Source organism: Cyprinodon variegatus, unplaced genomic scaffold (assembly GCF_000732505.1).
Source record: "Cyprinodon variegatus isolate N-32 unplaced genomic scaffold, C_variegatus-1.0 Scaffold390, whole genome shotgun sequence".
Classification (NCBI taxonomy): domain Eukaryota; kingdom Metazoa; phylum Chordata; class Actinopteri; order Cyprinodontiformes; family Cyprinodontidae; genus Cyprinodon; species Cyprinodon variegatus.
Window position 1 is genome coordinate 764,536 of NW_015150843.1, and position 21,903 is coordinate 786,438.

Consider the following 21,903-nt stretch of genomic DNA (forward strand, 5'->3'; position numbering starts at 1 on the left):
CTGTCGCCCCGTCGTGAAAGATCGATATTATATCGGGCAGCCGAATATCACGATATATCGCCAAAACGATTATTTCCCACACCCCTACTGTCAATTGAATGAAATAACTGACAATAATATGGAATTATTTGGCCACCAGGGGCAGCAAAGAGAAAAACTTCAAAGCTGCAATTATAGCTGAATGCAGACAATTACAGGCTGTCATGGTGACAGTTTGTGTCACTGATACCATGCAACACGAAGGTCCATGGTTCGGTTACGAGGCTAGGATCTTTCTCCATTGGGTTTCCATGTTCTCCCCATTGATGCATGACAAGGAAAAACAAATATATCCCAGGATACCAAAGAAAACACTGATTTTTATTGATTCATATGAAACCAGCTGATGATTATGATGCCTATCATTCCACTTTTACTTTACATACGTATTTAGGTTTTTAATGTTTCTATTTGTGCAAAAAGTTGAACTAGATTTTTCATGGAGTTAAAGTGTTGTCAAGAACACTGATTGTGTTTTTCTGCTTTTTGTTCTCGTGATAAACTTTAATAAAAAGAAAAAGTTCTACCTTGAACAGACTCCACAGACCCTCCAAACGGATCAGACAATGACAGCAGATCAGGAAGTATTAGGGAAGAGGTGTCAGGAGATTTGAGTCCTTCAATCAGCTTCTCTGTAGGCCAGAATAGATAATAATGAAAAACTTACACAAAAGTCATTGATCAAATAGTTAAAATCATCCAGACAACAGAAAAAGCAGCAGGATGGATAGATGGATGACTTGGACAATGGGATAGAATTTTTAAACCAAACCCTTAGATTCTCCAAACTGTACATAAACCTGTGATTATCAGCATCATCCTTATCCTGGTAATTTCTAAAATTCCTGTTATCCATTCACAAAAATTCTGATTTTTATGAAGATAAAAAAAGGTTTTTAGCTGCTTAAAATGTATAGGAGGGGTATGGGAAACCAACCAAAGAAGTCATTATCAACACAAAGAGGCATTTACCAGGAGCATCTGACAGTTCAAGGGTGTGAAAAGGATCTGGGACAACCAAAAGAGACGCTCCTGATTCCAGAAGAGCAGATGGTCGTTCAGCTAGGACACAACGACAAAAATTACAGGAAAGATTTTGAAATCAGAATAAAATGCAACTGAACATTCTGGCTTAAAAACATAAAGCAAAAGGAGTTTGACCTTTACATACATTATTCATACTAAAAGGACACCAATTAAGTGCTGTGTCTAAATTCTTAACCACTTGAAAAATCCCTTTTTTCGTCATCATAGTCTTCACTTGGTTAACTGCATCACTGCCATTGATGTTTTTAGTCATTCTTAAAAATGTATTTAATTATTTACAGGAGACACCAAGCAAGGTTCATTATGACAAAAATTTATTTAAAATGGAAAATTTTCTGTGACGCACACAAACAGTCAATAAGTGACAAATCTAATTTAAGATTTAAGATAAGATAATAAAAACATAAAGTTTATTACATAGGAGTGATGTCCCATATACCTGCTCCAGAACCTTTAGAAACTCATCTGAGATGTTTCTAACTAGCTCTCAGGCTATAAAATGTCTTAATTTTAGTAGTTTTAGTTAGATGTGAGTTTTTTTTTATGAACTGGAGATTTTGAATTAAAAATATCTGCAGTCTTTTGACAACAGAGATTTGTCTAACATTAGAATTTTAATTTCAGCTGACCTTAAAAGATAAATATTATTTTTATTTTATTTAACTTGTATAAGCACATTTAAATTTTGTGACAACTAATTGTTGCAGGATAGTTGCCATCATGATTCAGGGCTAAAAGGACTTTTTCCAAGTGAACCCTACAGTTTTGTTTAGCACTTTTAGCTGGAGACCAATAGCGTGAATATGAGTACTGTAAGCAGAGACAGCAATTGCTTACGGGCCCACGACCTCTTAGGGGCCCTATCACTGACACCTGATTTACAATTGCGTAGGCCCCCTACACAATTGTATACTAGGACGTCTCTTTGAAAATGTAACGGTGCGAAAAATTCTTCTTAAACCCACCTGATACTAAAGAGACTGACTGCACCGGACCGTATTTATACCGCAACACATGCCAGATTTCAACATGATGGTGAGCCGTTTAAACACGACACCAATAGCAAAGCAAACAGTGTTACCTTTAATTACTATGTTAATAACTGTGTATAGTTCATTAGACAGTTGGTAAAAAATACACTCATATAATATGTTTCAAACTGAAATATTAAAATTAAAAGAACAATGTATTTGTGTATTTTATTTTTTACACTACAACTTGGAATTATGGATAATCCAGAGCAAAGATTAAAACCATAACAGTTACGTACAATGTGTTAGCGACGATGGATAAAAAAAAAAAAAAAGAGGTACTTAAGCGGATTCCCGAAATCAATCAGTTTTTGTTACTTGGGATGTCTGTAACATGTGGTGGTGCGCTGTCACAAATGGTTCCATTCAAGGTGCCTAGTCACTATTTTTCCGTGTGTGATGTGTGATCATATACTACTGAGAATAATTGCATAAATGTATCTTCCTGGCCTATTGATGGAACTGTCGCCGTATCCTAAACCTTTATCACGTGTTGTACTTCATATGGGGCCCACCCAGATAATGTTGCTTATGGGCCTATTGTCGTGTCGTTGCACCATTGATGGAGACGTTTCAAGTTCTCATCTCTGGACTGTCTCTTTACATCAAAACACAATTTCAAAGAAGTGAAGGATCTGACGGGTGCAGGTCCAAAATTCTAAGCAAGTAGAAAATACTGGAGTTTGTAAATACCTGTCCCTTGAGGAGTGTTTTCCACAGAGGCGGTCTGCAGACCTGGAATCAGCTCTTCAGAGGAGGCTGTCTCAGTCTCTGATGGCATATCTGTCATTAAAGAAAGAAAATATGAATTTAATCGTTTTGTTAAAGTAAAACTAAATAGAATTTAACCTTAATGATACAATGCCGTCTTTCAGTTTCAATCTTAAATCAGTTCTGTATAGCATCAGCATCTGTAGCATCTGAACCAAACTCCATGTATAAATTCTACCTGCAGTATTTTTGTCATCAGTTTTGAATTCCTCAGCTGTGAATTTGGAGAAGCTGTCGTCGTCAAACGGGTTCCAAGCTGGCTGTGAGGAGATGTTGTTGGAACCAGATGCAGAACCAGGGGTTGTAACTTTGTTTTGGTCCTTTGTTGGATCGCAAACGCTCGGCTGAACAGGGTCAACTGTGTTTGGTTGAGATGCAGGTGATCTATAAGAAAAAAAAAATAATCTAAAAACAGATGTATATATAGTTTCTGCCCATTTTGCTCCACGTGCAAACAGATATTTGTGAATGTCTGAACTCAACTAAAGTTGGTATCTGCATGGATAGGTTTGCACAGACCAAACTTTTCACGATTGCAGAGGAGGTGTCTCACTTAGCTGCTCGGCTGGAATGTAGCTCTCCAGTGTTCATAGTATTCAACAAGAAATCAAAAGATATTCATACTGAACCATTTTAAATGTCACATGAACAATAGCTGGCAGTGAATCATTGCTCAGAGCAGCCAGTCTTAAAGACCCACAGCATCTCAGCCTCTTTATTTATCGCCCCGACAGGTGTGCGGCTGGTGCTCTTGTAGAGAGGAAACAATGCAAAGCACCCAGCTAGACTTTGTTTCTTTGATTTTTGTAAAGCTAGAAGTCGAACTCGTCAAATGATTCCATGACAGTGTGGGAGTTGATGGCATTTGTCATGAGAAACAGGAATAGTAATGATCAACCATGAGGGCCGAAATGTCTATGCAGACGCTGTACAGCTAACAGTGTGAGCACAGTCTGCGGAGGTTTGTGTGAAAGGCTAAAAGCTTATTTTGTAGTGTGACATATTATAAAAAGGTTTGATTAAATTATATTACTGAAACAATATTTTAAAACAATAGTTATGAGAACAGCTGTTAATTATTAACTAGAGGTTCCATAAACTTTAAACAGGTGTGGGTAGAGGAAGTTTTTCTATCAGCATGCTTATACCAGAGGTTTATATGTAGGCCATTAATTGATATTTCACATTTTTTTGGCTGATATTAGACCAATTTCTACTAATATCAGATCAGGACATTCCTAGTTTCTAAAATCATTTTGTAGAAAAAAATGTATACTTAAATTTCAATTTTTCTTTGTGCATTACACTAGTTTTTTCCTCATATGTATATATGAAGAATACTGTAGAAGTTAGGACAGATATTGTATAAACTATGTTTGCATTTTACACTGATTATAAAAAAGTATAGACATAGGTGTTTGCTCAAACATTTGATGGGTTCAGGAATGCCTCTTAATACACACTTAAAGATAATACATTCTGTACTGTCGGAAAGTCTGTTAATATCCTTAAATGGTGCAACATTAATAAATACAATAGATGATCTCTGGTAATTGTTTTATGTTTTCTTTGGAACTAGATGGTTTAAGTGACAGGTACATTAGTTAACAGTAATTCTCCAAATAAACAGGGGTTTCAATTGTGTGTTAGAGAACTGCACACAGCAGCAACATCAACAATAGAAACCTGCTCATCATGCTTGGTAACACAGTACCAGGTTTAGATGGAACATTTTTTATCCAGTCTGTCTGCATGATTCGATTCTTGACTCTGTAAAGTGCCTTGAAATTACATTTCTCGTGAATTGGTGCTAAATAAATATATTGAATTTAACTGAATGAGGCTTTGAAACCTTTATTTCATTAAAATGGCACTTACTGACTGACTGCATCGCCTCCATTAGCTCCTTGCAGTGGCTGTGTAGAGTCAATGACTGGGGCTGCAGCAACATTTGCTGCTGCGTCGCTCGGCAAACGTTTGTGATCTCGGTCCTCAGATGTCGCAGGTGGAGTCTGGTAAAAAATGAAAAAATAAAGAAAACTAACTATACTATCAAATATCAGCAAATGTAATGTATGATGAATATGTAAAGTCCATCAGCTTTAAAGGATAGAGGTAAATTACAGTCTGAGCTGTTTTTTGACTGGTCTCAGGGGGAACGGATTCAGTTGGAGCTGGTTTTTCCTGCGGCTGAGCTGCTGCTGGTTGCCCTGGTGTCGGTTTGCTCGGCGAAGGTGGAACCTCTGGCTGCTGAGCCTGAGCTGGCTGTTTTCGACGAGCTGGGCGCTGAGGCGCCGCCGGGCTGGGCGGAGTCTGTGCTGTCTGTGTGGGAGCAGAGCTAACCACAGACGGAGAGGCCTGTTGCTCGGATGTTGGCTGTGCTGCTGCTGCAGCGTCTGCCCTGGCCACTTGCGATGCTGTGGTCTCTGCTCCAGCAGCTGCAGCTGGCTGAACACTCTGATGCACAAATACAAGGCACACAATTTGGTTTCACTCAAGAAGAAACAATCAGGCCTGGTATATTCAAGAAACAACATATCTATATAATCCCTATAAAATGATGAAGACGATTTATTATTTCCAACTGTTTTTTCTCACAATAGGAAAACAAAATTTGGATTTTCAGGATTGAAATTCAGGACTGCACTTGTACCTGCTTCTGCAGCACTGCAGCCTGACTTGAGCTGGTTTGTGTTTGAATGAAGGGCTGAGCTGACGTCTGTGCCTTCTGGGACTGGAGAGCTGCAGCTGGTTGGGAGAGGTTTAAACTGACTCCTGCAAAATGGATACACAGCACATCACTCAACAGCATCAAGATCATTTTCCATCATGCACAATTGTACAGTTTCACATGAAGCTGCAAATACTGAAATATTCACATTCATAGTAATGGAAATCTCTAAAGGAGAATCAAATGATCAGCCAACACCTTATAACACGAATCTGATATCAGCTGAAGCAGAAACAGAGATTACAAAAAGAAGCAGAGAATAATTGCAGTGGATGTTTGCTTTATACTTTTAAATGCATCCCTGTAGACACTTCATCTGTTCCTATTAAGAACAGCAGAACATAACTTTTTTAAACTGATGTTGGAGGATTCATGCATCTAGATAAATTTTGATAGAAAATGTTTCTTGTCATAATAATAATTTAAAAAAATAACGGCGGAGTAAAGCACGTACCCACAGGCTGAGCTGCAGCCCCAGAGAGATTAGCCCGCTTGCGAGGGGTGAGAGCAGCAGGCTGAATGGGAAGGATCCCAGAGGCCGCCTGGGTGTGCACGGCTTTGGGCCTCTGACGAGGCGTGATGGAGGTTTCAGTGGTGGGAATTGGATCTGTGAGTCTGATGAAAAAAAAGAAGCATAATTCTCTTTAAATTAATCATGCAAAACACAGTTAACATAATTGTATAATGAGTATCAGGATATGTATTAACTGGGAGTAATTAGTTCCACAAAACGTGGTGTCACTACAGCTTTAAGGGTATTACAAAGTAATGAGGTCATGCTTGCCTGGACTTAGTCTGGCTCTTCTTCGCTGCAGCAGCTTCGCTCGCTTTGATTGGCTCAGGAAGTGTGGAAGGGATTGAAGAATTCTAGTTTATGGAGGAAAAATCAAATCTTGTCAAGGAAATCTGGACAGAACTTACATAATGAAACCAAGAAAAATAAAGGCTATTGCCATTCATTGAAGACTTTTGAAGCTAGATTTTAGTAAAAGGTTCATAGTATAAATTAAGATCTGATGGCTTGGGTTGTATGAAAACAGTGTTTTATGGAAACCTTGTCCATTCTTTCTGTAAAATGGTTAAAATAGCCAAAGTGAAAGTACAAGAATATGTATATGAAAGAAAAATTCTATTTATACATTTTTTTTTTTACATGAGCAAATTAGCCTGGAATAAGCAGATAAAAGGATCACTGGATGACTCGAAAGCCACAACCTAAAAAAGGGTCTTGACATGTCTTCTTAGAAAGAAAGGATTACAATTACTAATATATAAATCTGTCCCTAATAACAATAAATAAATACTTGCTTTATTCAGCTAATTTTAATTGAGGGGTCTACTTTTATGTTAAAATACTTTAGGCAGGTAGGGACCAGAGATTTTCATGTTGCCTTTCTTAGTGAACTCATTGGGTGTTTCTAGTTAATCAGTTAATGTGAAAGCCAAAAGGCACAGCTTAAGATTACCCACACATGTTTAAGTAAAGCTGATAATTAAATGTAACTGATTTAAAAAGTCAAACAAGCTTTAAACTAATCCATTATTTGTAACGTTGAATACTGTTTGCCGTTGATGTGGTGACACTAAATGTAAATACTTAAATGAAAGAAGTCTCAGATACGGGTTGTGTCCGGCTTTTTGACATTTTTGAGCGAGTAAAGGTTTGTTTAATAAACTGAAGTGGTTTCAAAACTAGTAGAATATATATGTTTACTGGCTCTTTAACACAGAATAAATCATATTGCCCAAATTCTTCCTGCCATTTTCTGAACGGTCCTTCATAATAAATCCTCTCCTGGATGCATCAGTTCCAGATGAGCTGATGAGTCTGAGGAATGATGATGCTAATATCTATTAAGAGGATTTAGCCTGCTGAGGTTAGTGAGAGGACTGGTTTGCAGATTCAGTCTCCAAAATTAGCTTAAACCATATGCTACTTTACATTTATCTATTTAATCTAAAGATCCTATAAGATGTTTTTTGTCATCCAGGTCTTGAATATGTGCCGAGTGTCGCATAGCGTTTTTTTTTACTAAGTATCACACTCTGCTCTAAAGATGAGGATCCTCCAGAGATCCAACGCCTGCAAAAGAGCAGACACTGTGCCAGTCTCAGAGTGACTTTCCAGGCAAACAAAACTGTTTAGCAGAGACTGCGCTCCAGTCGACAGAGGGAGCCAGAGGGAGCCATGGGAGCAGAGATAAGAAGCTGGCTTCGGAATATCATAAGGAACTCTGTAGTTCTGTTGAGGCTATTCTGGTTTTAAAAGCTGGAAGATTAAAGCTGGTTCTGAACCCTTTGTTTGCTGTCCTTGTTTGTCCTTTCCTCACTCACACTAAGTTAAAGATTGTAAATCAGAGTTAGACACATGAGAATGATAAACTGTTGATAAATAACTGATAATGTATTCGACTTTTTAGTTAACTAGAAGAGTTAACAAACTTAAGCAGTGTAAAAAAAAAGATAGCATTCACCTTACTTTTAAATCAAGCAGTGAATGTGATAAAAATTGCTTACATGCTCTATTCTCAGTGAAAGATCACTGATGGCATACTGCCCTCTACCTTCACTTCCTGTATAAATAATGAGTTACACAAGTGTAGAACTAAATAATAATGTAAACCTGACGATATTTTAAAAATTCACAAAACGGGGTAATTGTATATTGCAAAGATGATTTTGAGATTAGAAACCTTTTACAATATTTTTAAATTCTGCTTCGGTCGCTGGCTCCAGCCTCCAGAACCAACTGGTAAGATCATTACTGTTAAAAACTTTTCTCAAAATACTATAGAAATCATAACCTATTCGTTTCAGACATTTCTTTCCAGAACTTGTGCAAAATATTTGTTGTAGAGAGAGAGAGAGAGAGAGAGACTGACCTTCACATTCTGAACAGGGCAGGTTCGCTGAGCTAGTTTAAAAGCAAAGTAGGACACCTGGTAAATATCAGGTCTTTTGTCAGGGTCTGGCTCCAGCATATACCCTAAAAAAGTGAGTTAAAAAAAATCAAAATACAATAAAAAAAGAAGGAAATAAAACCAAAAACTCTGGACTAAGAGCAGTGAATATCATTTAACAGGTACTAACGAATGAGGCAATGAAGATCGTAAGAGTAGCGCGAGTTATCTGGAATAGTGAAACTGCCATCACAGATGGCCACCTGGCTTTCACCAAAGGGGAGGGTGAAGAAGCACAACTTGTAGAGCAAACAGCCCAGCGCCTGGAGAAATAAAAAAACCACATGCACACCCAGGGACAGAACAGAGGGAATTAATAAGTCCAGAAACATAATTCCAAAACCAGAAGCGCAAAAAAGATTCCTAAATTATTCAACACAATTAGACCCAATAAACATGACTAAGTTGTCGATTTTATGGATTCATTTATAACTGAACATAACGCAATTTAACAGGACAGTGATCAAGGTGCTAACACCACAGAGGACGTTCATTTCTGCTCACCCAGATATCCGCCTTTGTGGTTATGATCTTATTGTTGTAGAGGTTCACCATTTCTGGAGCTCGATATGATAGTGTGGTGTACCTGAGGAGAGTTTTAAAAAAGAAACATACGAAATAATTATGACAATGTTATTAAATTGCAATAAAAAAAAGCAGCCATGCAGGAACAAGTTAAAGGAAAGTATGCCTGTATTTTGTCACAGTATAACCACAAACTTTAATGTTTTTAACTGGGATTTTATATACTTAAACAACACTTAAGCTGCGTTCACACCAAATGCAGAAGGAGCAGCAAAAACGCGTCTGCTGCTTCCTTTTTGCTGCTTGTACCAGTTTAGTTCTGACACGCGGCTGAAGCAGCTTTGCTGCTCTGGCTGCGTGGTGGAAAAGAGGGCCTGACGCGCACTGGGCAGAGCTACCCTGTCCTTTCTTTGCCTGGCAGCTATATTTGCTGTGATCAGTGGGAATAAAGTAGTTTTAATATGTTTTTAAGTGGGAGAATCCAACTGAAAACTTAATCTGTGCAGTCTGTTCATCCAGATTACCATCAATACTATTTCTGTCGGAGCCGCTCAGTGCGCTGTCAGTAGGAATCCTATTCAACAGCAGCCTATGGTCCGGTCGCCTCCTCGCGGTTCGCATCGGCGGCTGGAAAGCGGTTTTCATGTCTGTAATCCAAACTGCAGGCACCAGGATAATAAAAGCGAACATGTTTTGCATTTTAAGTTGATTTAGATGTGTTTGTCTCCCTGCCAGCTCCCAGATCAGCTTCTCTGATTGGTTGATGCGGCGCATCAAGCAGCAAAAGCTGCTCAGACACTCTGCGCCTGCAGCTCAAAACTCACTGCAGGACATTTTGCTGCGTCTTGACGCCCATCAACCATTGACTTTGCATTTAAACTAGCTGTTTCTGCTGCTCCTGCTGCGTTTGGTGTGAAAGCAGCTTTAGCATATAACTGTATATAGGGAGGAAATGAAAAAAAATATAAATATAGGTTTGCATCTTTATCAGCACATTTTTATACCCTGACATGAAATCCCATCCCTTCAGAAATCAATAAATTAGTGTAGTCTCTGTAAAAATCATTAACTAAAATAAGTCAACATAACTTACAAGAAGAGATAATAAAAAATAAAACATTTAAAATGTTAAAAGGCACAAACTTTTTGATTTCTTCCTCTACAGCTGCCACCCCTTCGGTCTGTGGGTTTTGGAACTTGTTGGTGGCACTGCCAAAGTCACACAGCACGTAATGACCTTTGTCATGCAACAAGATGTTCTCCACCTGTAGATGCATGGACAGTTTGGGTTTTTCTAAACAGAGATCCACAAAACAGAATTTAATCTTTGCAAGAAGTGCATTAGTGATAACATTAGGTAGATTTAAACGCCCCCAAAGCTGAGAGATACTGAATGAAAATCTAATACTTTTATTACTGCAAAGCAATGATAAATAACAAACCTTCCAGGATTAATTGGAACAAACCTCAGCTGCAAAAATGATGCGTCTCAGTTTATGTCAAAATATCTGAGAGAGGACTTAAAATCAATACAGCTTCATGGCTCTATGGGCAGCAGGTGAAGTTACTTCAAGCTCGCTTAAAAGTTATTCTCATCTGCTCTTAGACCAATGAATAATTAAAGGAAGTTTCCTCTCACACCAACAGACTTATCATTGCTTTTCAAAGGATGTTTCAGCAGGGTGATGCATAGAAGGAGCTGCTGTTGGTAGCTGATCACAATTACATTGGATGTCATCTCTCTAGGTACATCTCTGTATGTAGTACAGAGTTGTACATTACAAGCCATTTACACATTAAAGTCCACAGAGCTCAGATTCACTGTATTTAAGACTTCACCTTGCCAGCAGTGTTTCCTTTAGGGCTTAATCAACGGGAAACCAAGTCTGTGTTAAAATAATTATAAAGCTTAAAATAAAAACAACGTCGACATGTCAGAAAAAAACTAAAAGTGTCTAAAGACGTCACCTTGAGGTCTCTGTGGACGATGGGTGCCTTTCGTTGATGCAGGCGAGATACTGCATCACAGGTGTCACAGAAGATCTGAAGCACCTCAGACTCCGTGAAGCCAGTCTGAAGTCTCTGATTCATCAGATTCACCACCTGCCCCCCTGAAAACAGCATTTAATGATGTAGATAACAATTGTTCAGGCTTTCTAATTAAAATCTGTTTTGTTTTGGCTACATCCATACTGACACAATAGTGCCTTGAAAAAGTTTCCCTGTCCTTTCCTGATTCAGCCCCTCTCCCCTTTCGGTTTTGTTTTTCAGCCTTTAGAGACTTCGCAGCATTTATTTTTGGTCAGAAGTATTGTATTTATGGTTATTTTCCCTATTCCAGAGTTCATTGTCATTATGCAAATAAATTGCATTAAAATAAAAAGCCATAAAGATCTGATGGAATACCTCAAACCTCCCACTTCCTGGTCAAGAGTGGTACTGTTTACAACTTAGCTGCGTACCTCAGCTGTTGTGTTGTTGTCCTCGTCATAGCTGCCTTGTGGTTTAAGAGCAGGTTTATTGCCAAAATATCATGCATATATTATAACCAATAACAAAGAGGGAGATTTATTGGAAGTGTCCAGAGATGCGATTATATGAATATGTTTTTGTATTGTACCACATCCACGCTGATTTTATCTGAAAATCAGGAAAATTTTTGTTTTCCGATTATGGATTTCCCAGTACAAAACCAGGTCAAGACGCATCCTATCTATAACATCCTATCTTTGTGAAGCGGGATTTTCTGCGGTTACAGCGACCAAAACAAAGCTACGGAGCAGACTAGACATCAGGAGCACACTTAATGTGTCATTGTCTCCGATTATGCCTAGATGGGACCGGCTTGTTTCGGAGAAACAAGCTCAGGGCTCCCACTAATTCAACATAACGGTGAGTTTTATTTTTATGCAGTTTGTATTTAATTTTATGCCAGTCGTATCATTTTATTTAATCGTATTTATCCCCCCCACACTTTAAAGGCCGGTCCGTGAAAAAATTGTCTGACATATTACCGGTCCATGGAGCAAAAAAGGTTGGGGACCGCTGATTTAGAGTACAGAAGACAGGTGGATAAAAGGTGCTAAGGTACCTTCAACACAAACACTACCCATCAATTCTGAACATAACACTACCAATAGTGGTGGCAGCGTTGTGCTGCAGTGTTGCTTTAAGTTAGAAGAAAACTAATCAACTTTTCCTCATGGTATTCAGACAGGATAACAACAATCAAACAAGAAAAGCCCCCAAGGTCAGGAAATAAACCCCAGACAGCTGAAGCGAGGACTAATAGCCTTTTTTATCTGTGGCAGCCAATCTAACACTATTTTTCACGTTGGTCATAGATGAGAGAAGGACTCTCTAGATACAGGGCAATACGTGAGGAAAGCCTGTAGGAGGATTAACTATAAACTGGGGTGGGGGTCGACACTGACAGGGTGACGACGGTAAACATGCAAGCAGACTTACAGTTAAATAAGGTTAATCAAAAGCATACTCCTTCCCATATTTACATTTAGAGCATTTTCATGGAGTAGAATGACCTACTCAGAGTCCAGCCCCAAAACCAATTTTAGAATCTTCAAGATTATTGTTCAAAGATGCTTTTTTTTTTATCTGATCTGACTGAGACTGAGCTACTATGTAATGAAGATGTTTCACTAATTTTAGATCTAGATATCCAAACCTGGTAGAGACATTTCCCTAAAGACCTGCAAAAAGAATAATAGTGTCTACAAGAATGATTTTGGAATGATTTTAGGAACCTTATAAGATTTTTGTTTCACTTAGTTTGCCACATAACCCAACAAATACTTGAAAAAATGAAAAAGCTAAATGCTTTTCAATCTTAAGCAAACCATTGCTCATATTAAATAACACCTGAATCTAGAGTTACCAAGTAATCAAAGATGCAAGTATAACCCTTTACCCTTGCAGTAGTCCATCAGTATGAGAACCTCCCAGACGTCTCGGGATCCCATAGCTGTGACACTGGAGTCCAGATAACCTACGATATTCTTGTGGCCGACCAGGTCTTTCTGCAGGAGGAAAAAAAAAAAAATAAACATACACAATCATTAATACAACAACACACACAGATAACGCACAAAAAACCTGCTAGAATAGCCGTCCACTTCCTCTCCAAATTTACTCCCAATTGAAAGGAACTCCAGCTTCACTACACTGCACTGCAAACTTCTTACTCACATTTTCAACAATAGGGTTGAACAATTTGACCCAAGTTGAGATTATTTTTAAGCTGGATTTGTGTGCTAGCTTCAACTCTCTTTTCCCATCTGTGTGGCAAAAAACCCCACCTTAAGAATATTACTGCCAAGTAATGAGCTGGAGTGAGAAATTTAGGGTTTTACTCGTGCTCTTCTTCATCTCCAGCTTCTCCCGGGACTCGGTCGTGGGGGCAGCAGTCTCAGCAGAGACTCCCAGACTTCCCTCTCCCTGCACACCTCCTCCAGCTCTGCTCTGGGAAGCCATGTCAACTAGCTGGGAAGCCAGCTAGTTGATTTTAATGTGACAAAAATGGAGTGCTTATGCAATTTGAAATTGGGTTTTATTAAAATGTAATTATATTGCAAATGCAATTAATAGCCCAGCCCTAATCCACAACAGCACTGAGCAGTGTCCAGACATCACACCTTTGTCAAACCACAACAACATCTATGGACTTTAAAACTAATTCACTTTTTGTTTTTGGGCATTCGACTATTTGTAGAAGTTATATTCTACAATAGGTGGGTATCCTTAGCACAGAGAGGGTGTAGTTGTACCTTATATTTGTGGATTTAATGTTGAGCCGTTAGGTTTTGATTACCTACGTTAATATCTGTATATCAGTAGTTGATCTAATGTGAGCAGTTAACAATGTCGAAATCTGCATATGCTGTAATCGGTCGGTTTCCTGTTGTGATTCCTGAGTAAGCCGCAGCCTTGCAAGACACCGTCAATTCTCTCATTATTATTAAAGTCTTTACTGTGCAGTTCATTGAAGGGTGAAATGGAGCGGATGTCGTGTAAATTAGGTTCAGGAGTGTCATTTGTTAAAAAAAAAAAAACGAAATCATGTGACATAAAAGAAACATGTTGACATAGTTTTTAGCTAAAGATGTGGGGATAATCAGATGCAAGCTAAGAGCTGCAGCTTGAGGCTATTCCCTACAAAAGAAGGTGAGTCAGAAGTCTATTAGGTAATGAAAAAAAATGTCAAGTACTACAGTTGGAGGTGAAGCACAGTCTTTGTGTGTGAGAAGAGTGAAAGAGAGAAGCAAAGGTTAAGGAAGCAGACGTAAACCGACAACATGTATGATTACACTGAGAGATGGCGGATGATAGAATCTGGCTTGTTTGTAATCTCAAAAACCATTGCTTCCTTCCTTCCTGTGTTCCTTGGCATAAAGAATGCAGAGTCCTGTGCAAACTCTAAACTCAAAGAAGGCTTTCAGACTTTTCCAACATCGCCATCCAGTCAAATAGTTTGGACATGACATCACAGCATTCATGTCTATTTATAATCAAGTGAAGCATCACCATTAATAAATGGGCCAAAAATCAACAAGATAACACTGATTAAAATGTTTAACTCTCAGCTTAGCTGAGTAGTTTTTTTTTGGCTAAATTCTTCAGTTTTATGGTATTTATATAGAAATAATGTTAAAAGGTATTTTGCTCAAACAACACAACTCCTTTTAAAGATCTTTGCATTTTTCCAATTATTCCATTTCACAGCTGTTGAAAGTAAGCAAAGGCTGCAGACGTTCTCAGCTGTTCTGTGATAGAGTCAGTTTATAGTAGAGATCCGTAACTTTCACAGACGAGGATTAAAAAGTATAAAAATAAAACCTTTGTCCATAGCTACATACATTATTCAAAGAGGTTTTGGATTCGGTCAAGTGTTTAATCAAAATTGGGATTATTTGGATCGTTGCATCAGTGGCGTGTGGGGAAGCTGAAGCTTCCATTAGACTTTTAAACCGGACAATAGTTTTGAAAATCTGCCAAGATTTCATTTTAGAAAACATCCTGGAAGACACTAAAGTGGCCATTATGGTTGCCCAGCTTGAACTCTATTGAATATCTCTGATGGTATTCAAAAACATGCAGTTGCAGCAAGCAAAGCTGGGAAAACTGATGAATTGCTGGACTTTGCTGGTGGGGAGTGGGATAAGATTACCTAGGAATGCTGCGGGAAGCTGTTCTGGCTATGAATCCCATTTGCAGCATTGCATAACAATTAAAAGGTGTCTCTAGTCATAACATTTTTTATTTTGACTGCAGCATTAAACAAATAAAGCATTTAGTATTTAATTTGGAGAAGCTTTTTGTCATTTTAGTTTTATGGAACCATGTCTTTTTTATGTTTTCTTTAATATTAAACTGCTGCAAAGTCTATTTTATAGGCAGCTATACGCATGAGCATAACCATTATTATCCTGAATAGCAGGTTACTGCATGGACACAGCTTAAATAGCCAGGTTACTGCATGGACACAGCTTAAATGGCAGTCATATAATAGAAATAACAGATTTTATCCTCAATGTGCTTTACACTTACACAAACACTCAGAGAGGTATGGTTCCTAAAGTCTTTTTACAGAGCTGCCAGTGAATATGCCTAATTGGCTGAAAGTTTGGAAACATGGTGCCTCCCCTCCTCCACCAGATATTGCACACTGCCAGTCAGCTGGTTGAAAAAGGAAACCATATTGGCTTTTTAAACTCAATAACATTAAATCGTTTCATAGATATTTATTTATGACCTGTGTTCAAAGCACAACATCAGTACTTAATTGTTTTTTTTTTTTATACTCAATGTGATCATTCTGAGATAATGTAATATGAGCTCATTTGTACTTTCTCTGTAATACATCCAGCATCAGTAAAGCATCCTGAATGTATTTTTCTCTCTAAATACTTTTGTTTTTGCCATTGTCTGGATGTGTAGTTTTAACCAACACACAAATCCACAGGAGCAAAAAGCAATGAACAGCTATAATCAGCTACTCACCATAATCTGAATCTCCCGTTTGCACACCTGCAAATCATGCTCATTGTTGACGTACATCCTCTTCAGGGCACAACGCACTCCCTGGTTTGTTTTCACCAAGAACACAATCGCAAAGCCACCTACAAGAACCAAAAAAAGAAAGATTTGTCAACTAGATATCAACCCTTGACTGATTGAAATCATGAAGCTAAATTTAGAGTTAAAATTCAGGGCCAGATTTACAAAAGATTCCAGCTTAAAATTAGTCTTTGTGAAAATTCAGAATGAGGCTGCACATGAAAGCTTTCAGACTGCATCTCTGTTCTGGTAAACGAGCCTCTTTTTGCCTCATTACATCAAACAACTGCCAGTGTCTGTCCCTTACATCAGAGCGGAGGATCAGGACCACATGGTGCTGCCTTATAGCGCTATCTATTAGTCATGTCATTGCCGGAGGGTTAAAGTAAAGGCCTACAGTGAGGCCTATCCATCTGGTACGGCTCAGGCCACATATTCATTGTGCCGAGTTTAGCTGTGCCACTGTCATCGTTTTCAGACAGATACTGTCAGTCTGCATGGAGGATCTTAAATGACAGTTTAGGATATAAATATGATTCAGATGCAAATAACCAGGTAAAGACATTTCTATTTTGAAATAACCAATATGTCAGAGATCATACACAATACTCAGAAATGGTAATATATATTTGGTTCACAAAAACAAACAGAAATACAGACTTTTTAGTGACATTTTAAATATGATTTTAATGTTAAATTTATCTCCATGGCACATTCAAAGCAAAACCAAAACAAAGGATTAAAAACCATACCAAGAAACCCTTAAACTAAATCAAATAATATTTTTAAATTTAGGGTTTTGATGGAAACAGTTATGGGCATATGTTTATATGTAAGCAGGTAAAAAGTGTTTAAAAACAGAATATTTTAGTGTATGTTTCTCTTCTTATGTTGTTTGAATTTTTCATATGATTCCCTGTCTGTTTATTTGCAATTTTTTTTCTATTTTTGGTTTTTTTGCTTTTCTGAATTTGCAAAGAGTCAACAATTAAACTAATTAAAGGGGAAAATGCAGCCGTTATCCTTTTAGTTCCAGATAGGCCTCTATAGTCCAGCATCAGCATTTTCACCTCATGACTCTGGGTTAGAATTTGCTTACCACTGCTTGTCAGTGTGAAAATGACGATATTTGCTTTAGACATTCATTTCAAGAGGATAAAACAACTGCCTGGCGCCTGCTAGCATTCAGCTTTGACCCATAATTGCAGAGTAAGAAACTGTGGTAGAGCTTTGTTTTTAAACACTTGGGTACAATAGTTTGAGATCTTTGTGGTGCCTGTGTGAGACAGACGCTATAGTGGTGTTGAGGTATCTGACTCACAATGACAAAAATACTCCTTCACCATTGCTGTGTTTTTGGCATGCAGGGGGCAGCAAGGCCTTGGGGTGGTGTGAACACAAACAACATACAAAAGAAGTTTTTTTGTGTGTCAGTTCAGGGGTTGACATTAAGGATTTTTACCACTGGCCCTACATTCACATTTCATTTGCCCAGAAACAATTTTTACTTGCCCAGTATAATGTTTGATAAATATAGTTCCTAATATTCATCTTTGTATATATATCAATGAAACATGTTTGTTTTTTAAATGTTTTTTGTAATTATTCAGTATTTTTTAAGTTTACAGGTTCCTGGTGTGTATATGCATGCGTCAGATAATGAACTCAAGCCCACATTACCGTGTTAACATGCTCTTCAATCCTACCTTCACATTCTTTTCAAACTAAACTTTGCTTTAAACTGTTGTGTGCTTGGAAAAATATAAACTGTAATGTTAAAAAGCTAAAAAAAACTTGACAGGTTAAAAACTTAAGATAAATCACAAGACAGAAGTCAATGTCACAAATGAATAACTTTTATTTTAAGAGTCACGGTATATTTATACAAAATAATACTATTAATATAATGTGACTTTTCTAGAGAATCATTATACATAGTTATTTTATTCAGGGTTTCCACAGTCTTACATAATTTCAGAATTCCTTGACTTTTAACTGACTCAGGATTAGTTTTCCCTGACAAAATAAATGCAGCCGTTTGACGTTTTGGTAACTACATCAAAATTACCGCTATGTGAACAAAAATCATGCCATCTGGTGGAAAATCACCCGGCTTTTTCAAATCACGCGAGAATGTGTACAAAACAACAAAAATGGTGCGGCAACGCGGCAATCGTTTTCATCGAATGTTGGTGATTTTAAAGTAATTTTGAGTGATAAATAATTTTTTTTGCAATCATTGCTCTTGCCCGGCGGACAAATGCAATGAAATTTGTACTATCCCTACAATAAAAACTACTTGCCCAGGGAGATCGGGCGATGGTTAACATTGAGTCCTGCAGTTACTCTATGAATGAGGGGTAGTATGCATCTTTTCCCTTCACAAATGAAATCAGCTAACTGATAAAAAGATAACAGGTTGCTTTAGTCCAAAAATGATATGGTCAACCCTGACCTCATTTAATTAGCAAATGCTTCGATTGCCTTGCCTTGTAAACTAGTACCACCTGCCAGCAGCCAAAAGCATTTTTGCCTGCGAGTTTGGTCTAGCCTTGAACAATGCCCCAGGCCCTAGAACTGGCGGGCCAATCACAACGCAGAGATGTGTTTTGAATTCCTGGATGCAAAGCAGGCGGGGTTTTGAGGGTGTGACGACAAAGCTGCGCGACGCTGGAGAAAGCACAAGGAAGGTGGCAACAACTATTGAACAGTTCTCGTTTGACTCAGCTTTGGAATCAGTTTTGGAAGGATTAGACTTGGGATTTTAGTTGAAACGTGAGCAGGAAGAGGATCTACGCTCATTCATTTTTGAGAAGGACGCATTCGCCGTTTTACCGACAGGCTGTTTGTTTACACCAGGGGTGGGCAATTCCAGTTCCTGGGGGCCAGAATCCTGCAACTTTTAGATCCATCCTTGCTCCAACACACCTGAATTAAATGGCTCGGTTACCTCCTTAGTATGCAGTCACTTCCTCCAGAGTCCTCTCAATCATCTAATTATTTGATTCAGGTGTGCTGAACCAAAGACACATTTAAAAATTGCAGAATAGCGGCCCTCAGGAACTGGAATTGCCCACCTCTGGTTTACAGTCTCCCACCAGCTTTCTGGCATACTACGTCACAGTCAGTTGCGCTCATTGGTCAGAGCGTTGGCCAATAGGCACAGACATGGTTTGAAAAACAACGGGTTGTTCTCAACAATCTTCCGATGTCTCATTCATCAGGGCCAGACTAAATTACACATTTAATCTCACATTTAGTCTGGTTTATCAGGCTAGAGATTGCCATTAAGGAGGAAAAATCCTGCAACACTTCTTACATGTGATATCAGTTGGCCATTTCAGATCCGTTGCGTAATAATGCTTACTTTTGTATCTGATTCAAAGTTATCATAAAGTGCTGCATTAAAGAGATAGTCTGTGTTTTGTTTTCATACGTCTATAAATTATTTCTCAAATATTTAGTCTTTGAGAAGACTAAATATATATAAATATAAAAGTAACTGGTTGTCAGTTGCCTTTTGTTGCTTCTTTCTGTATCTCTGCTTCTGTATCTCTGTCTCCTAAAACTCCAGTCGGCCTGAGCAGATGGACGCTCACACTGAGCCTGGTTCTGCTGGAGGTTTCTTCCTGTTAAAAGGGAGTTTTTCCTTTCCACTGTCACTACAAGTATGCTTAGTGTGAGGGATTGCCCTTAGTCAATGAGTCAATGCGATCAGCTGGTTTTCCTTTGAATCAATTTGACCTTATGATCAGGTTGAATTGTAAAGTGCCTTGAGATGACATGTGCTGTGAATTGGCGCTATATAAATAAACTGAATCGAATTGCAATATCTTAAGACTTATCTTTCCTAAATAGATTATTTTATTATTATTGTCATCAAATTAAATTATGACCATTTTATTTTTTGCTGAATTTGGGTTCCTGGCCAAGGCCCAATTCATAAAAAAATGCCCCTGATACCTTTGCCAAACAAAAATAAATAAAGAGTAAAAACCTGGATCAATAGATGTGATCTGGGCAGTTCAGTCTCGGTCTCACCTTCAGCAATGATCTCCTCTACGGTGACTTGGTGTCTCCCGACCGTGAAGGCTCTGCCAATGAAATTTCCTCCGGCGTGACTGGACCCAGAGCTGCTGCCCCCTCCTCCAGAACCAGGCCCAGAGCTCACCAACTCCCGACGGGAATCAAAGAACTTCCTCATGGTGTCGAAATGGCAGCAGGGAAGATGCTGTTCCTTTACCCTCTGATGTGCAGCGATATATCAGAACCTCCGCTCCCAATGTAAACTTCTCCACAGTCTATTCTGGTCTCTCAAAAATATGCAAATAATACCTCTATTTTTCCTTTTTTTTTTCTTTACTTGTGGTGGTGATGATGTGAGATTCTTTTAGGGAAATTTCCCATTTGCCTGCCAACACAAGCCAGTTGGTAATAACTAGAGCTAGCAGTTATGTAAGTGTATTAAACCGCCCAGGAGGTTAAAGCATCTCCGGGAGAGAAAAAAAGTGCTCCTTTAACCAGCAAGCCAGCTGTTCATGGTAGGCTGCTGAGGAAAAATAGCTCCATCTCCATCTCGTCCAGCCGTTACCGAGCTAGCTCAGTGCTAGCCGTTAAAGCGCTATGACATTTCGTGTAAGGTTATCCAGGTTATACTCTGAAGAAAATGTCTTCAAACGAGATGTATCCTCCGGGTAACTGCGACAGCGCGACCCGAAAAGCTGTTCCCATCCTTCAGGAAAGTGGAGCGAGGGTTTGTTGCCTCATTGCTAACTGTCCGTGCTGCTATTTAATTGCTTCCTTTTATATATAAATATATAAAACTATATGGTTTCCGCTCGCTGACGCCTTTAGCGCGAAGCAGCCCCCGATAAGCGTCGAGTTGAACGGTGACGAGTATGCGTCTCTGGTGCAAATGTGTAACCGCTGCGTCTGTCATCCGCTAAAACGTTACTAACTAACTGAGGTTTCGACACAGGCGTCTAATCTCTGCAACCACAGCAATCTTTGGCTGCCAGCATTATCGCAACATCCTAGCTGTTTCTGTTGACGCGCGCACTGACTTCTGGGTAATGTAGTTTAGAGAGGCCTGTCGCCCTTTTTAATTACAAAAAACATACATGAAAATATAAAACATTAATAATTACAAACATATACAACAACAAATTATTTTAAAATTTCAAAATCAAATCTATATTCGAGGGTTTTAATTCTTTAAGGGCAGTTATAATTTGCATGGCTTTAGCATTTGAACTAAATGTTAATGATTCTATATGCCATAGATATTAATAGAAGATGATGAAATCTGGAAATTAATTTTTTGTTGTAAATATTTGGAGGTGTGAATATGATATTTACCATAAATAATAATAAAAATAACTATTTACAACATATTAAAATTCTGTTTTGTCAAGTTCACATTTCTCCATCCCAAACAAAACATCCTTATCTGTTAAAGTAATGTTAAGATTATTATTTTTTTTTTTGATGAAAAAAATTGACATATCTCTCCAGAATATTTTGCTACAATTACAATCCCAAAAAAGATGAATAAACTTTTCTTCATTGTTTTTTTTTTTAAAGTACACATTTGGTCAAAATCCCATTTATATATTTTTATCAAAAATAAACATTATGAATAATTTTTATAAGAAATTTCTCTTACTTTATTATAGTATTTTTTTTTTAAGGAGCAACCAAGTCCACTTCCAATTTATATTTTCAA

The 21,903-nt window shown here is 38.2% G+C and overlaps 1 protein-coding gene across 4 annotated transcripts in view; it reads right to left on the reverse strand.

The window, feature by feature from the left end:
- The window catches only part of LOC107092695 (AP2-associated protein kinase 1-like), a 32,939-nt gene extending 11,721 nt beyond the window's left edge, over positions 1 to 21,218 (reverse strand). Inside the window, exons 1-17 of one of the 4 annotated variants that reach the window (XM_015387299.1) lie at positions 20,220 to 21,218; positions 16,122 to 16,240; positions 13,033 to 13,141; positions 11,073 to 11,215; positions 10,248 to 10,369; positions 9,084 to 9,165; positions 8,710 to 8,842; positions 8,502 to 8,605; positions 6,404 to 6,486; positions 6,074 to 6,234; positions 5,542 to 5,663; positions 5,013 to 5,345; positions 4,767 to 4,900; positions 3,067 to 3,272; positions 2,811 to 2,900; positions 1,012 to 1,101; positions 567 to 671 (exon numbers count right to left, since the gene is read on the reverse strand). In XM_015387299.1, the coding sequence (XP_015242785.1) occupies positions 567 to 671; positions 1,012 to 1,101; positions 2,811 to 2,900; positions 3,067 to 3,272; positions 4,767 to 4,900; positions 5,013 to 5,345; positions 5,542 to 5,663; positions 6,074 to 6,234; positions 6,404 to 6,486; positions 8,502 to 8,605; positions 8,710 to 8,842; positions 9,084 to 9,165; positions 10,248 to 10,369; positions 11,073 to 11,215; positions 13,033 to 13,141; positions 16,122 to 16,240; positions 20,220 to 20,382 (2,299 nt within the window). In that variant the 5' untranslated portion in view covers positions 20,383 to 21,218. The remainder of the gene's footprint in view (positions 1 to 566; positions 672 to 1,011; positions 1,102 to 2,810; positions 2,901 to 3,066; positions 3,273 to 4,766; positions 4,901 to 5,012; positions 5,346 to 5,541; positions 5,664 to 6,073; positions 6,235 to 6,403; positions 6,487 to 8,501; positions 8,606 to 8,709; positions 8,843 to 9,083; positions 9,166 to 10,247; positions 10,370 to 11,072; positions 11,216 to 13,032; positions 13,142 to 16,121; positions 16,241 to 20,219) is intronic. The other 3 variants (XM_015387298.1, XM_015387301.1, XM_015387300.1) reach the window with 3 other exon arrangements.
- Between the last annotated feature and the right edge of the window lie 685 nt (positions 21,219 to 21,903).